The sequence below is a fragment of the Crocodylus porosus genome, unplaced genomic scaffold (assembly GCF_001723895.1).
Source record: "Crocodylus porosus isolate Cpor-Errol unplaced genomic scaffold, CroPor_comp1, whole genome shotgun sequence".
Classification (NCBI taxonomy): domain Eukaryota; kingdom Metazoa; phylum Chordata; order Crocodylia; family Crocodylidae; genus Crocodylus; species Crocodylus porosus.
Window position 1 is genome coordinate 91814009 of NW_017728906.1, and position 16473 is coordinate 91830481.

A 16473-nucleotide genomic window follows, 5' to 3' on the forward strand; every position below is an offset into this window, starting at 1 on the left:
GCAGTGCGGGGAGAAAGATTGATTTTTGTTGCTATTGTTTCATGCAGTTTCCTGAAGCCTAAAGGCAGTAACTTCATAAGTTGCAAATGGATACATTCTCTTGGCAACCATAAAAGCACAGACCGAAACATTGCCCCCAGATATACACCTGTAGTTTCTGCTGAGCTCAATCTGAAGCCACCAGTAGGTCTGTAGGTATATTAGTTTTCAGTGCTCCAAATGTGATCCCTTTAGACCTTGGAGTTGCTTCAATTTTAGTTTGGTCCCAATACATTTTTACTTTCCTAGGTTCTTGTAGCATGATCCTGAGATGTGCTGTTTAACCCCAACTAATGCTGTCTTCAGTGAGCCTTTAATGCAGTTAAAGGTGTGATTTCTAGTTTTGTACAGAGTAATGGGTGTGTTACTGGATTTGTTGGGAAATATTTAGGGGTATCTTCTTTAAGACCCAAGTTATCATATGATGTGTTCAGTGTGCTGTAACACAAAAAGCTATTTTGCATCTTGATAACTTCAGTGTTGTAATCTGTCCAAATCCCAGAAATTTGATGCGCAGTTCCAGTCAGAATACTAATTTTCTTAAATTGCATTTTGGGGTACCTTGTTTGTTTATAAGTGAAAAGGGCTGTGTGAGAGTGGGGTCCTAATTGCCAGGCCTGGAGACCGAAGCTGGGATCTAAAAGTCACGCTTGATTCTGTATTTGTAGATTGCACCACTTATAATACAGTTTCTTCAACTCAAATATAACTTTGGCTTAGACCTAAAATCCCATTGTTTCAGACATACAGGAAGAACAATGAGACATGAAGTCTGATTTAATAAGCTAATGATTTTAGTAATGTAACTAACCAGGGGAGTAGCTCTCAATTTTCTTTCTACTTATAGAGCTGCTGTCCACCCCTAATGGTCCCAGCCAATGGGACCACAGCACTGTTTCTTTCAAAAACTCAATCCCAAAAAAGCTGCAAATCTCAAGGGTGGAAATGTAGGAGCTGACTGGCCCAAAATGGTGGAGAGAAATGGTTCTATTTAGGAACCAATGGATTTCTTCAGGGCTCCTGCTGTAATCCTCTACTTACCCTTCCCCAAAATGCTGAAGCTGCTGCTGCTGCAAAGAGGGAGAATGAGGAAAGCCTCCTTCAAGAGGTTATTCCCCTTTTTCCCCTACTGATCTTGCAAATAAACCTTACTTTGAGTCATGGGGTTCAGCTCATGACTTCAGATTATTTTTTCATCAACATACAGCCCTATCACTTTCAGTGGGTTTCACTGGGGGGAGAAATGGTTTTGTTTTCTTTTCATTTTTCCCTAAACTAGGCCTTTGCTTTGAGTGTAAACTTCAACTTCCTGCTGTGGGAGGCCTTCAAGGAAAACTCATGATCCTATTGGTAGTTCAATAGCGAGCACTATTGAATCAGTGCTACAGTTTGGTGTGTTCTTGACCAGAGTTGTTGACCAGTTGTAATTAATGAAGGTCATTTGCTTTTAAGAAGATCACTGGTGTTAGCGCCAGTATCCTGGCTAAATTCTGGCTTGTGTAATTATTTTCATTCTGCCTAAATTCCATTCCTAATTCAACAGGGTAAGTATTCTTCACTTCCTATTCTTGAACTATTTAGCATTTTAGTAAAACTAAACAGCATCATTTCAGAGGCAGTGAATGCATTGCTGTTACAGGAAGAATAAGCCCTTTATATATACTTTCTTAAATTATAATGTTTCGGGAGCCATGACTAAACACAAGATAAATTAAGAAGTGTGAATTATTATAATTAGAACTTAACAAGAAATCTTATCCTGTTTTATGAATAAATCTCAAAGCACTAACCAGGTAGGTCAGTAGCATTGTTTCCATTTTACAGCCAGGAAAACTGAGACTCACAGAGTTGACTCATTTGTCCATGTTTACCTGGCAGACCAATTACTGAAAATGGTGTGGAACACAAGTCTCCTAAATCCCAATATGTGCTGTTTAGCCATTTGGCAACACACCGTCTCCTGTTAGTTAAGGAGTTAAATGTTCTTGACCATAAATAACAAAGTTCATATGAGGGTGAATATTTATCTATTTTTCACCAAGCCTGTGAATTATTAAGGAAAATGTTAAGGATAAAATATGAATATAAAATTACTTTCCTACTGAGTTCCTTTTATCAAAGCATGCAATACCGCAGGAGCATCCACATTGAATCCATTCTATAAGCTAACCAAGTAGATTTGCTTTCTAAGTATTTTAAGGTTCATATGCAAGTTACAACTGAACTGTTTTGACGTGATGTGGAAATGGAGCTAATATAGCTACTGTCCCGTGTGCCAGAATTGCATTCTTGGAATTTCTGAGCCTAAAAAATCAGTTTGTTATAAAGTATAAATAAGGTAACAAATTTGAGAAATATGCTTTGATTTGAAAATAACAAAGGATATGTTCCCCACAGAGACCATTCCTGCCCCACACCCTGTTCTGTTTTAGGAAATAAATAGTGTCTTTCATTTATTACTTCTGATTTTTTTTTTTTATGATTTCAGGATTCCTCTTCAATTGGAACAGCTACAGTGGCTGGACCCAGAACAAGTGCAATAATTGGAGATCAGGGAACACCGCCAAAGGTCCAGCTCCCCCTCAATATGTAAGCAGCCAGCTAATCTTAATCACAGGCGAGCATTTTGTAAATCGTGTGTGTGTGTGTGTGTGTGTGTGTGTATAATTTGAAACAGCTGATTTCAGAATAGTTATCTCAGTCTCAGACATGACCCAACCTCTGCTGAAACTGAAAAATGAACAGTGAAAGGCCAGGTCGCCTTTCCATACATAGCCCTTTTAGACTTCTAGAATATTTATTACAGCCATATGAATCATTTCAAAGCAAAGAGAGTGCCTATCAGCTACAGAAAATCTGCTCCCTTAAATAAAGCTTTTATGAAGGTGAACTCCCCTACAATTGAACACCTGAGACAATTATCATTAACCATACAAACAACCCAATTACATTTTTTCAGTACCATAAACAAAGGCATCAAATGAATGTTTTAAATACAAGGACATAGTAAGAATATATGCTTATTAAATAGTATTTGCAAGAACAGAAGGTTCATGAGATAGGGCAGAGAGTGATAGAATCCATTATAGTACATTTTTTTTAGCCCAGTGGCTAAAACTTGGTTCCTGTCTAGTTAAACTACTGAACCCCTTCTTCCAATCAAATAGGTATTTAAAAAAACAATGGAACTTTATGCACAGATGTATTACATCCTAAAATAATATCTGAAATTCACACATAAAACTTAAAGCAAGGTGACGGATCTGCTATAAACAGAATAGAGAATTGAGAGCCAATCATAAAAGATCAGCTCTTAATCATCCCGCTCAGCTAAAGTCAGGCACTAAAGCTCAGAGGGCACAGCACACTCTCCCACTGTTCAGAGGTTCTGGTAAAAGGATCACAACCTTCCCTGCAGTCATACCATGAAGTTCCTGTGATAATGATGCGATTACATATACACTGAGGCAAATCTTTCCCTTACTTTTTCCACTGCTTAGGACCGACCAGATTGTGGTTCTGTTCTGCCAGGGGTGGCAGGACTGTGCAGAAAGCTACAATGCCTTCCACAGTGCCTAGGGCCCAGCTTTAAGGGGATCTCTGCATGATACTAGGCCGGGGTGGGCAAAATGTGGCCTGTGGACTGGATGCAGCCTGCCAAGCCATTCTATCCAGCCCCCAGGGCCCCTACAAAAATCAGAAAATTAATATTTATCTGCCCCTGGCTGCCTGTCATGCGGTCCTTGATGGCTTGCCAAAACTCAGTAAGTGGCCTCCGCCCGAAATAATCGAAGTACTGACCAACAGATCCATTGTCTCCTAGGTATTTTGATCCTTATCACCTCTGGAGAGGTCAGACTAAGGCTCTGACCCTCTGCAGAGCTTCTCTGTTGTTGTTCTACAGGTTTGGTGACTGGATTTTTCTCCTTTTGTCTTTGGAGGGACACCACTGATCTGCTGATCAGGTTGAATGCTGGGGCCTAGGACTTCAGACAAACATTGCTAACAATGTCTCTCTTCCTGGATTTGTCCCATAGGGTATCTATACACATGCTCCAGTGTGGCAGAAGTGTTTTTAATTAGAGTGGCTCCTGGACAGCTGCTCTAATTAAAACACCTGCAGTGTCACATGTATTCAGCGTCCTGTGTTTCAAAATGGCCATGGGGGCACTTTAACTAAAGCTCATTCGATCAGTTTTGAAATGCAGGATGCTGAATACATGTGACAGTGAGGTACGCTGAAGTGTTCTAATTTAAGTATTCTAATCCAGTCTGGAGTGTTCTAATTGAGTCTGCTCCAACATGTTCTAATTAAAATGCGGTGGAGCACGTGTATAAGCACCCATAGTGCTGGCAGATGACTTACAGAATATACCATTTCTGTGGCATTGGTATCTACCATAAGTACTACATTCACTTTAAAAGTCTGATTAATTAAGCAACAAGCAAACCACTCCCTCCATATGAAGAACTAATAAACTTCAATATTGCCATGTGCCTATGTACTGCAATCAGGCCATTTTTTAATTATATTAAAAATAATTAGAAAAAAACAGAAGTATATACATGTGCTTCATGACCCTGACTTTCATTTTATACTTACAAGCCAGGTTACATCCTCAAAAGGGGATTGCAGAGAGACCCTTAAATAGAGCACTACAGATTCTAGGTTATAATTAGTCACAGCCAACTCTTTTCAGCCATAACCTGCCTTTAAGGCTGGAATTTCTGGTAGAGGCCGTTTGAGGCAAAACAGTTTGCAGTCATTTACTCTAGGGTCCTTCTCTCTAACACATTGTATCACTATTGTGACACTGCCTGATACAGCGTTTTGTTCCATTTAGTGAGGTTGAGGGTTTTCACACTTTCCTCTTAGCCATGCAGTGCTAGCTAGTGAATTTTTTAACATCTAAAAACTAGACAATGATGAGAAGCAGGCAATCCATAGGTTTTCTGATTCAAATACAACTGGTCTTAGGAAACAAAGCATCTAGTCTTGATTGTCTGTCGTGACTCCCAGAAAGAAAAAAAAGAACATGGAATCTACTGCTCCTGAGCTAAGCTGGCTGCAGTAGAATTGTATTCAGCTGTTTGACAATAGGTGTGACTCTCTTATGCTTTCTCCTAGTCAACAAATGTTGAATGCAGTTGCCCCAATAGTCTGGATGTTGTCAGCCACATTCAGGAAGTATTGTTAGACCCCGATAGAAGGAGGGATTAACACTCTTTGATGCTTTGAGTCTATCCCTGCTGACAACAGTTTGCAGTATTTGCTTAGGTTGGACATAGTGTCAAACTCAAAACTTTTCTTAGTGCTCCTTCTGGCAATTCCATAGCAAATAAAGATGAGGAAACCAGCGGATTACTTAAACATCAAGTAATCAGGTAACCTGGGCATGAAAGAAATCTGCGTGGTTCAGTGTGAAACCATTTAAATAATGATATTCAACATGAATAGTTGCATAGTTTCTGTCACTAGCAAAACCAAGATTACTGGAGTTGGAGGATCTAGAAATAGTCCTGTCTTCTTATACAGATTAGTTTTAAGCTTATCTTATTTTACAACTCCACAGGTCTGTGTTAACACTGCCAAACAAATAAGAGGGAAATTAGCAGAAAAGTTGCAAAATCTAATGCAAAGTTCCCATTAACTTTATTGGGAGCAGCATAGTTTTCTAAAATGATTATAGCATATCAAGAGATGACAGTGAGCAAAGAGAAAGAGAAAGGAGAATGGGAGGACTGCAGCAGCACCATTTGGGAGATTTTAATTTCATTCTTAATGTTACATCCACACTTCATTGATTAATCTTTGAGAATTTGGGGTAGGGAGGGAAGAGGTGGAGTTGCAGGGGCTTACTTTGTCTTTTGAGGTTTTGGTATAGTAGCTGTATGGAGGAGTCATGCAGGGGTAAGCAATAGAAGACACTGCTTAAAATTGCACATAGTTGATCCTATATATATAAAAATAATATGATAAGACTATGGATGAAGTAATGCCCACCATCTGTTCACATAAGGAATCACTTGAAATGTGCTGTTACCGGTAAAAAATAACCAGAACTCCTTTTTTATGTGCATGTTATTTTTACCTGTATGTTATATGCAGATTGGGTCAAATTCAGAAGCGAGTACATCTAATCTGGTATAATGTATATGCTTTTTAGTCCTCTTAGCAAGTGCAAATGTCTAACTTAGACTTCTTTGGACTCACTTATCAACTCTGGCTCTGAGTCTGAGTTGTATCAGGTGAAATATAAATGGCCAGGGGTCAGAAAAGAGAGGTGTAACTAGCAGGAGACTTGGGCTAGGGAAAGAAGTTACACATAAACTGGTTTAAGTGACCAGAAATTGGTTTAAACCTGTAAAAGACCAGAAGTCCAGTGCATGTCAACAAATTTCAAAATGGGTGAAACTGATTTAAGATAAACTTGATTGAATGTAGTGTCAGACTTAGCTGGTTTAGGTCAAACTGGTTTATGAAACTTCTTTTCCAGACCTCTTCCTGGTTCAAGTTAAATCAGAGTCCCCCAGCATCCCTGCATGCTTTGCAGCCCTGAGCTGGGCTGGGCTGTCTTATCTGCTCCACAGAGCAAGTCTGGCTCACTGGCCTTGCTGACTGGTTCACTACCCTCTCACGTTCTCCCAGGCAAACCCCTACTCAGGTCTGGGGCCAGAAAGGGAGTTAAGCTTCCCTTCCCCTGAATATGGAGCTACCCTGCCCTGCTTGCTTAGTGCTGCGACTGTGGACTACAAATTCCAGAGGCACCTGCAAGCAAAAAGAGGAAGTGATGAGCAACCCTGCAGAGTCTTGCTGCTGTGAGTCTGGACTGCAAATCCCAGGGACTTCAGGGGCAGCAGGAAGAGGAAGCGAATACACAGCCCATGCTGGCCACATGCCAGAGAGCTACGCTGTAGCATCCCCCTGGCTTCTGGTCTGAGCCATTGTAAATATGTGGCTGCATTTCCTGAATCAAAAGTGAATGTCTGTTCATTTGCTTATTGGTTCAATCTTGGCAGCTTAGATTTAACCTAAGCTTTGATTAAACCTGCAAAGATTTAATCAATTCAGCCTTGGGCTTTTTGACTGTCTGTACTTAGCCTTGGAGAACGGTGTAAGATAAGTACCCCAAACCCTGGTTTAGCTTAAACTTCTTTACCCAATTCCAGTGCCTTAGCAGGTAAGTAACACCAGTATAGACTCTCTTAAGGCAGCTTTACACCTGCTTCAGGGGGAAGGCAGGGTTAATTAGAATGGCTCTTGGGAGCTGTTCTAATTAAAACACCTGCAGTGTCTTGTGTATTCAGCATCCCACATTTCAAAATGGAAGTGGGGGCGTTTTAACTAAAGCTCATTTGACAAGCTTTAGTTAAAGCCCACTCCGCTGCCATTTTGAAATGCAAGGACACTGAATACATGTAACAGCAAGGCTGCTAGAATGCATCAGATCCAGTGTCAGGAACATATATAGGTGCCCTTATGTTGATAAAAAGGTTAAGTCGTTCTAAGACAGTCTGAATTAGGCTGTTATGCCATTTTACACCTGACTTCTGAGTATGGCCCACTGTAAAACTAATACCTAGAAAATTACTAATCCAAGCCATTCTTTTTGATCTCAGTCTGTGCAGTCTCAGCACTTTTCATTGTATTCTAACAGCACAGTGATGAGGGATGAGCATTGATGCATGTAGCATTATTTCATGTCAGGCAGATGCATTTTAATGTTCTTCAGTTCATATGCAGCCTCATGTTTTCTGTCAGGCAAACAACAACAGACCTTATCAACGCTACCTGATTATAAAAACTGAACGAAGAATATGCAGAATGGTTTCTCCCGTCTGTTGGCTAATGAAATATAATTATTTGATTAGGTCTTTGTACCCTGTGCACATGGTAAATGGAGCCAAGCACATCAACCTAAGCATGCCCACAGGAGCTGTTACTAAATATTTTGTATTCTGCTCATTACAGCTGTTTATTTACTGCCTGCAAAATAAAAAATAAAAAATCTACTGGTATCGTAAAAGGGTAGAATAGGGAAAACTAACAGGATTTATTCTTCAATTATATTTCCTGGAGAGTAGAGGAAGAAACCATGCATCGTTTTAATGGGTCGGAAGCTTACAATCACACTGGTTATAGTTTTCATTATATATTTTTCTCTGATACAAGGTCCACATTGAACTTCTTGCCCTGCCTCAATATGTAGGTATCGTGCTGTATGTTATGGTATAAATACCATTTTCATAGAGTTTACCCATGTACTCTAGTCCTTCTTCACAGCTGTAAATCAACACTCGGGCATGAACAACCATGAACTGGTAATGATTAGAAATCTCCTTTTTAGTATCTACAGCAAGGGGAAAATGTCAAATGCTTATACCTACAAGATAACAGTTGTTTTGTGTGGGTGCTTTTGCTATTTATTATTATTATTATTATTATTATTATTATTTAACCAGCTTCATAACTATTCCCCAGTGTACAAATGATCATTCTTAATTTTTAACAAGCATCTCTCCAAAGAGTCTGAGCTACCTTCAGAGGAAAGAAGTTGCAGTCACTTTATAACATGAGACAAGGCCCTGAAGTAATGGAGGAAGAACAAAAGAAAGATGAAAAGGAAGGTCCTAAATAAAAGGAATAAATAAAACTGTAATAAAATATATTGAAAGTTTTGCATATTGGTATCACAAATAAGTGGTTATAAGCATACTAAATAGCTTTACACTAGGGTCAAATTCTAGTTGTTACTAAAGACAAAACTCGTATTAATTTTAAATGGGACTTTTGCCTTAGTAAGAACTTCATGACTTGTGCCTCATGCTAGTTTTTAAGATGAGGATTGTCCTATTCACGTGAATAGGGGAGTTAAAACATAATACTGGATAAGACCAATAGTCTGTTTAGCCTGGTGGTGGTTTGGGCTGGGAGGGTTTTGGGGTTTTTTTTTAATGATGCTGATCACTTCAAGATACTTAGAGGAAGGTATAGAAAATTCTTCAGGAGAGATTTGTAAAAATTCCTTTAAGAGAAATTTCCTAACCTAAATGGTCAGGGGTTGGCTCTTGCCCGGAAGCATGAGGACATAAATCCCTTCAAATACCAGGCTTTTAAAAATTTCTTAATATTGTAATTCTAGATAGTCTCTCTATCCATACACATGTCCAGTCCTATACCTAATGCTAAGCCCTTGGCTTCAGTGCTGTCTTGTGGTAATGAGTTTCACTGACTAACTGGGAGGAACATATTAGTTCAATCAAGTTCAGAATTACTGCTTTTTAATCCTTGGTAGTCCCCTTTTATCACTTTAGGAGTGAGGATGAATAGTAGTGGTCAGTTGCCCTGCTCCAATACCATTCATTATTCTGTATGGATTTTAATTATGTGTCTCAGTCATTCCTAGGCAGCATACATATCACAGCACTTTCTGCACTATAAGACTGAAATCAGAATCTGATTGACACTTTTTCTAGCATCATCTCTTTTCTCTGTGCATGTGAACTTTTCCCTGCAGCTATTTAGCTCTGTATGCATACAAGCCTCAGAAGAATGACGAGCTGGAGCTCCGTAAAGGCGAAATGTATCGGGTCATAGAGAAGTGTCAGGATGGCTGGTTCAAGGGGACATCTCTGAGGACTGGGATGTCTGGAGTCTTTCCAGGCAACTATGTAACTCCAGTTTCCAGGTGAGGACTGCTGCCCAGAGATTTCTGGTTTAGCAATTCATGGGGGAAGGGGCAGGAGGTTGCAGGTAAAGAAGATTGAAGAAGGGGCAGATTCGTTTGTAAATGACATGCTCGTCCACAAAAATCTTTCTTTGAGGTATCCCTGGTATCTTGGTTCATTGATTTTGGTTTAAGAATTAATCATTGTTTCAGGAGACATTGCTGATAATTTTAAATGACTATGCTTGTGGTTGATCAGCAGTGCATAGCCCATTGTTTTAAATAGCTAGTTGGCTATGGAATTCATATCTAAAAAAGGAACCAAAGCAATTTAAAATAGAGATGAGTGAAAAAAGGACTGGTTGTGGTTTGTTTTGCAACTTCACATTGTTTATATTTTGGTCTTGTAAAATCAAAAATGCCAGCTTGTTTGGATTGAGATTTAATTTTTAAACCTTCACACTTCAGATGTGGAAGCTGACTTTGATAAAAGATTCCTGATTAGTTATCTCTGCTGCAGATACAGAAGGAGATGAGGAAAAAGGAAAAAAAAGGGGACTTTAGTTTTGCAAAACCAGTGTCGAATATTTCTTATCTAGATCCCATTTAACTGACAACTCTAAAGTTTTGAGAATGGTCTGATAAATGGTTTCTGATTTAGTCCATCTCCAGTTCACGTGTAGTATATCATTTGCGGTATAGACAAAACTGAAGACAAACATATACTGGAAAGAGAGACATAGGAAATGTAACCTTGTTTTCACCTTGCCCCACCTGCAGTCTGGCTGACAGTTTTCAAGTTGCATTGCAGCCCAAAAAGCATCAACTCTATAGCTAATGAATGCTTTAATTGTTTTGTTCGTAAACTTAGATTTTATTCACCTAAATTTTATATAGTAATTTGGCTGCATCTAACACTTGACTCTTTACCTCTTAACCAATAAAAAAAAAGGTTCATGACAACGGTATTGGTGATCCAAAGCTTTCCAAACTGAAGCATATGGAAGCTTGAACAAGATGCTGAGAAGCGCTAAAGGGCAAAGCTGCTTCCTACGAGCTTGAGAATTGTTTTATGACTAATTTTATGATCCATTAGAAACAAATGTGTAATTAAAACATTCTGCTCACGTACAAAGCACCTGAAGGGAAAACAAGAACAACGTGACAGTAACAAAATTTCTCCTTTGTCACAGCCTTCAAATGACTCTGTTCCCCTTTCCAGCATCAGCAAAATAAAAGATGACATTTGCCTTGCCTTCTACCTCCCCCCACAACTCCAAAGCAATTAAATATCAGCAGCACAGAATTTAAGCATGCTAGGACTGATTCATGTACTGGCAGAATACCTGTGTGAGTTTCCAGCAGATCAAAGTCCATCCCAAGGGAAATGCTGAAACACAGAATTTGGGGAGCCGGGACAAGGCTGGCTAGGAAGAAGGCGAATTCTGGGGACACAAAAAATGTAGCAGTTTCAAACATCTCTCAGGCTCCCCCTGCTGGCAGGGCTCCTGGGGAAAGTCCCAAGGGTGTTTTTAAACCTGTATGTGTCAGTGTGAGTAAGGCCCTACTTGGGGTATAGGGCTTCTCGGTACATATATTGTGGGTATATATTGCATCTTGCTGTAGTGGCAAATCCAATCTGCTGCCTGTGACTTTGCCAGTTCTCATGGACGTTCATTTCTCACCTGTCAGCTCTTCAGAATGTAATTGAGGGTGACACGCAGCATCCAGAGTGCGTCACCCCTTCCTGCCCGGAGTTGGGGCTGGGGGACGGGCAGGGAATAGTCCAGTTTTTCCAGTGAAAAAAAAAAGAAAAGTCAAATCACCATTAAAATAAATCCCGAACAACAGAAATAAGGCAAACTTAAGAGGCACAGGGATGAAGTTACAAGGTCTCTGTATTATTTCCTTCCTTCTCTCTTATTTCTCTCCTAATAGTCTGTCCTCTTGCCTGGATCTTGTTGAGTTGTTCAGTGAGTGTTTGTGTTCATTCTTTCTGTCAGATGCAATATCATTTTTCTTAAATGTATTTTTTCATTCTTTGGGTCTCTCCCCTGTGAACTCCTCCTTTAAGATTTATGTTATTTTATGGTTTGGCCTTTACTCGCCATCTAATTTGTATGTTCAGTGCTTCCGCACCCTTCCCACCTTTCTGCTGCATCACATCACTGTTTTTCTTCTTGACTAGATTCACCTGTCCAACTCCCAACCTCTTAGACTGGTGGCATCTTTATTTCCTGCTCTCCCCTCCCTTTCCTTCAGTCCCATTCACTCTCTTACCCCTCCTGCATCTCTTCCCCCTCATTTTCCCTCCTCTGCTTTCTTTTCCCTCCTTCTATTACAGCTCTAAGCATAGGGAAGGAGACAGGGGAGACAAAGGACAGCAGAATAATACTTGGCGCTGCCCACTTCATTTCCCAACAGTTGAAATGGTGAAATGGAAGTGGTGAACATTTGCATATCTCAGTGGTGAATACAGCATTAATGTCCACATAACTTTACAGCCCAGGGGGTGGGTTCTGTGTGGCATTTCCTACTCCTCTGGTGACTGCAAAACTGCAAGCTTGGTGGAGGGAAGGAATGAGATGTGGCTGACAAAAGAATAGATCTCTACTGAGCTGGCTGAGCAAGGAGACAACCTAGATCCTACAGTTCCTTCTCCCTGATTGCCCATGGGTAAGAGATCTCCCCAGAGCAAGCAAATTGAAAGAAGGAAAATGTACACACCATGGGAGAGCTGCCAGGGCTGGGAGCTGTTTATTTGGTTCTGTTTTGTTTGTTCATTCATGTTTCACAGTATTTCCCATCAAGTGATGTCAGTTGAGAACACTCATCCTCCGAGCTCCCTTGTCACATGTCTGAACTAAAGTTAGTTGAATAGTTCATGTGAAAAACCAAACCCAGAGGCCCCAATATCTGTTTTAGAGGGTCCTCACTAGAAACATGATGTTGAAACCTGAATACCGCAGCATAATGTAGGGAGGTGGGGCTCTTCATCTCCCCCCCCATGCATTTATGTAGAAGACAAACCATAGGCTTATTTTAATTCCTGTTCCATTCTCACCCACAAAACAGCCTAAAGCAGTGGTTCCCAATCTGTGGTACAGGTACCACCATTGGTACTGAGACAACCTGTCAGTGGTATGCATTAACAGATTTATTGTAATTACTTTATATGACAAAAATTTGCTGGTGGTACTTAAGGTTGTATCATTTTAAATTGCTGGTGTGCAATCTGTCAGAGTTTGAAACCACTGGCCTAGAGATACAAAATAGCATTTGAGACATCTGTTTCATTTGAATTAAGATGTCTATTGAAATAAATTAAAGCAGAAGTTCTAGTTAAGGCCATCTCTCTGGTTTTAATGCCACTTGTAACGGAACAATCGAACTTGAGAAAGCAAAATGCAAAGTTTCAAAAAATGCATTATCTTTATAGAAAATAGAAATAAAATAACACATCAGTTTAACCTTCATTTTATGTCAATACATTAATTGGTATCATATTTAGCTTCAAGCTTTTCCTGTAGTTTATGGCATTGATCACTGCAACAGATGTAAGACATAGTTATCCAAGTGGCTTAACAGAGTTTTCATGTTGTATTTCATTTGTTCACAGAGTGCCTGCAGGAGCTAGCCAACCCAGGAACAGTATAGCAGGAGGGTCTCAGGCACCAAAAGGAAACCCAGGAGCTGTTCATCCAGGAGGTGCAAGTCTTACAAACACAGCCACTGCTGTCAGACCAGTTGTTCCAATCACTGCACCTCAGACTCATCCTCAGCTACAGACAGCCTCTCCTCAGACAAATAACTGTTTGAGGTATTCAGCTCAGCCAACGGCCAGCCAGCCTCGCAATGCCATGCAGATGGGTATGTATGGTCCCTAATGCTTCTTGCCTTATCGTTTCAGAATTTGACATTGGATCCTTCATGCATAGGCCACTGGAATCTTCTTGTCTCTGTAGGTTTCCTTGTGCGAGCCTTTACTTTAGTCAAACCTAAGGCAACATGAAATAGGATATGTTTTATTTGCTTGTAATATTTACGGACTTCTATTGATCTCTGGGAATACTGTTGTGTTTATCAGACTGTTCTGTTGCCACAGCTGAAATGGATTATAGTGTTTACAAATATTTATACAATTTATTTTTTAGAATAAAATGTCCTGCATACTAAGACCAACATTTTGAAGTCCACTTAGCATATTGATGGCAAAAATACTGCTCATATCACACAGCAAGTAATTCATGACTTAAAATTAAGAAGCATTTTGTTGGGCTTCAGGGATGAAAGGTATTTATTAGTCAGAACAGGACTTAGCACTGGCAATAAAGCAAAAGATCTGAAAAATACAGCCATCTTTTTTGAAATGTGAATAGGAGCTTAGCACACCAGGGGGTCACCATTGTTTCCAGGTTTTCTTTTTGATGTAAAGCACAGGTTTCTGGAGCAGAATGTATTCTGCTTCTTTTTGATACCAGACAGCCGTAAGGCTGATTGAATTAAAAATAAATTACATGGTGAGTCTTTATGGCAAAAATTTTAAACCTCTTGGCATATAATGTTTGACCGTGACTTGAACTGTTGCCATTGCAAAGACTGAGATAAGGAAGCATTAGGACTGCTTAGAACTGACAGTCCTAGAAACAGAAAAGCCGGTAAGATAAAATATTGTACAACAGTGGGGACCTTTTGGCAGACATACCACATGTTGGCCTTGCACCCTCTTCAAGTGCCACTTTGATCCCCTTCTGACTGATCTGCTGTTGTCTCTGCTTCTTATTCTGTGCTTCCTGTCCAATCCCCTCCTCTACTTTCTTCTCCCTTCCCCGTGGTCCCTGCCTGATCTCCTGCTCTGTTTTTGGCTCCCTGCCCTAAATGCTACTGTGCTGCTTGTCCCCTCCCCAATCTGTTGCATGCCACACACACAGGTTGCCTGTACCACTTGCGACACTTGCGCCATAGGTTGTGCAACAATAGAAATCATAGATTCTAAGGACAGAAGGGATCATTATAATCATCTTGTCTGCCCTCCTGCAGTAGCCCAGGCCAAATGAAAAACACACAATGAAATGTACCTGGAACTAAATTATTTTCTTGAAAAAACTCTTGTACAGTCTTCCTCCCCTTTTCTCTGACTGTAATGCATAATGGCATGTCTTTACATATATAGATGTCACTCTAAAATAGAAACTTTAAGGCTAAGTCTAAAAGCCAGAGGCTGAATTGATTCAATCTGTGCAGGTTAGTCTAAGCTGTGTAGACTGAACCAATAAGCAAGTGAACAGATATTCACTTTTGATTGTGGAAATGCAGCCACATGCCTACATCAGCCCAGGCCAGAAATTGGGGGGCGCTAGAGCATGACTCCCTGCTGGGCTGGAGTAAACAGCTTGGGCCAAGGCTAGCCTACCCACTCTGCAAGGGGGGTTTTGTAGGGGAGGTGCAAAGCAACCTGGGATGCTTGAAGACTTGAATCTGGAAAGGACCTAGGACAAAAAACTGTTTTAACCTAAATCAGTTAAGTCTGATACTACATCCATCCAGTTTTATCTTAAACCAGTTTGGGCCATTTGAAAGCAGTTTATATCCATTGTACTTCTGTTGTGTTACAAATATACCAAGGAGCATGCAGGGAAACAGTGAAGACAGCCAAAAGCAGAAATGGAGATTAGGCTGGCAGCAAAAGTTAAGGATAAAAAAAAGTCATTCTTTAAGTACATAGGAAGCAAAAAGAAGGTGCAGGGTAACTTAGGGCCCTGTCAGGATGAACTAGGGCAACTGGTAACAGATAGGATGGCCAAAGCGGAGCTTCTAAATGATTTCTTTGCATCTGTGTTCCTGGACATGAATACAAATATGCATCCCATTGGGACCTTAGGTAAGCCCAGTATAGATACCAATCCACCAACTGTTCATGCTGACTAGTAAAGGGGCACCTGGAAGAGTTGAATGTATTTAAGTCAACAGGTCCTGATGATCTTCATCCTAGGGTACTTAGGAAATTAGCTGGAGTAATAGCAGAGCTGCTGGCACAACTGCAGTTCAACTGCTACAGACCCCCTACCCAGGGTTAAGACCTTGACCAGGAGTTCACCAGGAAATTGGCTGAGGCCTCATGCTTCCAGTGTATGGTTGTTATGGAAGACTTTAACTACTCAGACATCTTGTGGGAGGAGCGCTCAGCCAAATCCAAGCAGTCGCAAAGCTTTCTCTCATGCGTGGATGACCTCTATCTGACACAGGAAATCTATGGGCCAACAAGAGGTAGAGCGCTGCTCGACCTCATACTGGCAACTGGGGATGACCTAATCAGTGACCTAATGATTGAAGGGAAGCTGGGTGACAGTGACCATGAGCTGATCACCTTCACCATTTGCCATAAAGCTGGCAGTCAGTCAGTAATACAGAAGTGGCAAGTCAGTCAGTAATACAGAAGTCCTTGACTTCAGGAAAGCTGACTTTGGCAAGCTAAGGAGGCTTGTCAGAGAGGCCCTAAAGGGCCACAACCCAAAGGAGAGAGGTGTTTAGGATGCGTGGTTTCTCCTCAAGGGAGCAATCCTGGATGTGCAAGCAAAGTCCATCCCGTCTCGAAGGAAAGGCAGCAAAAGGGCACAGCAGCCCCCTTGGCTCTCCAGGGAACTGGCAGACCTCCTGCACCTTAAAAGGAAGACCAACAAAGGATGGAGGAGTGGAACCACCACCAAGAGGGAATACTCTGCTCTGGTCCAGACCTGCAGAGAGCAAATCAGGAAAGCCAAGGCTG

General features: G+C 40.7%; 1 protein-coding gene across 1 annotated transcript in view; it reads left to right on the forward strand.

The window, feature by feature from the left end:
- The window catches only part of SH3RF3 (SH3 domain containing ring finger 3), a gene marked incomplete at its 5' end in the record, with an annotated part of 378862 nt that overhangs the window by 305357 nt on the left and 57032 nt on the right, over positions 1-16473 (forward strand). The window contains 3 exons of the mRNA XM_019528481.1: positions 2528-2628; positions 9558-9728; positions 13327-13577. Coding sequence (XP_019384026.1) covers positions 2528-2628; positions 9558-9728; positions 13327-13577 — 523 coding nt within the window. The remainder of the gene's footprint in view (positions 1-2527; positions 2629-9557; positions 9729-13326; positions 13578-16473) is intronic.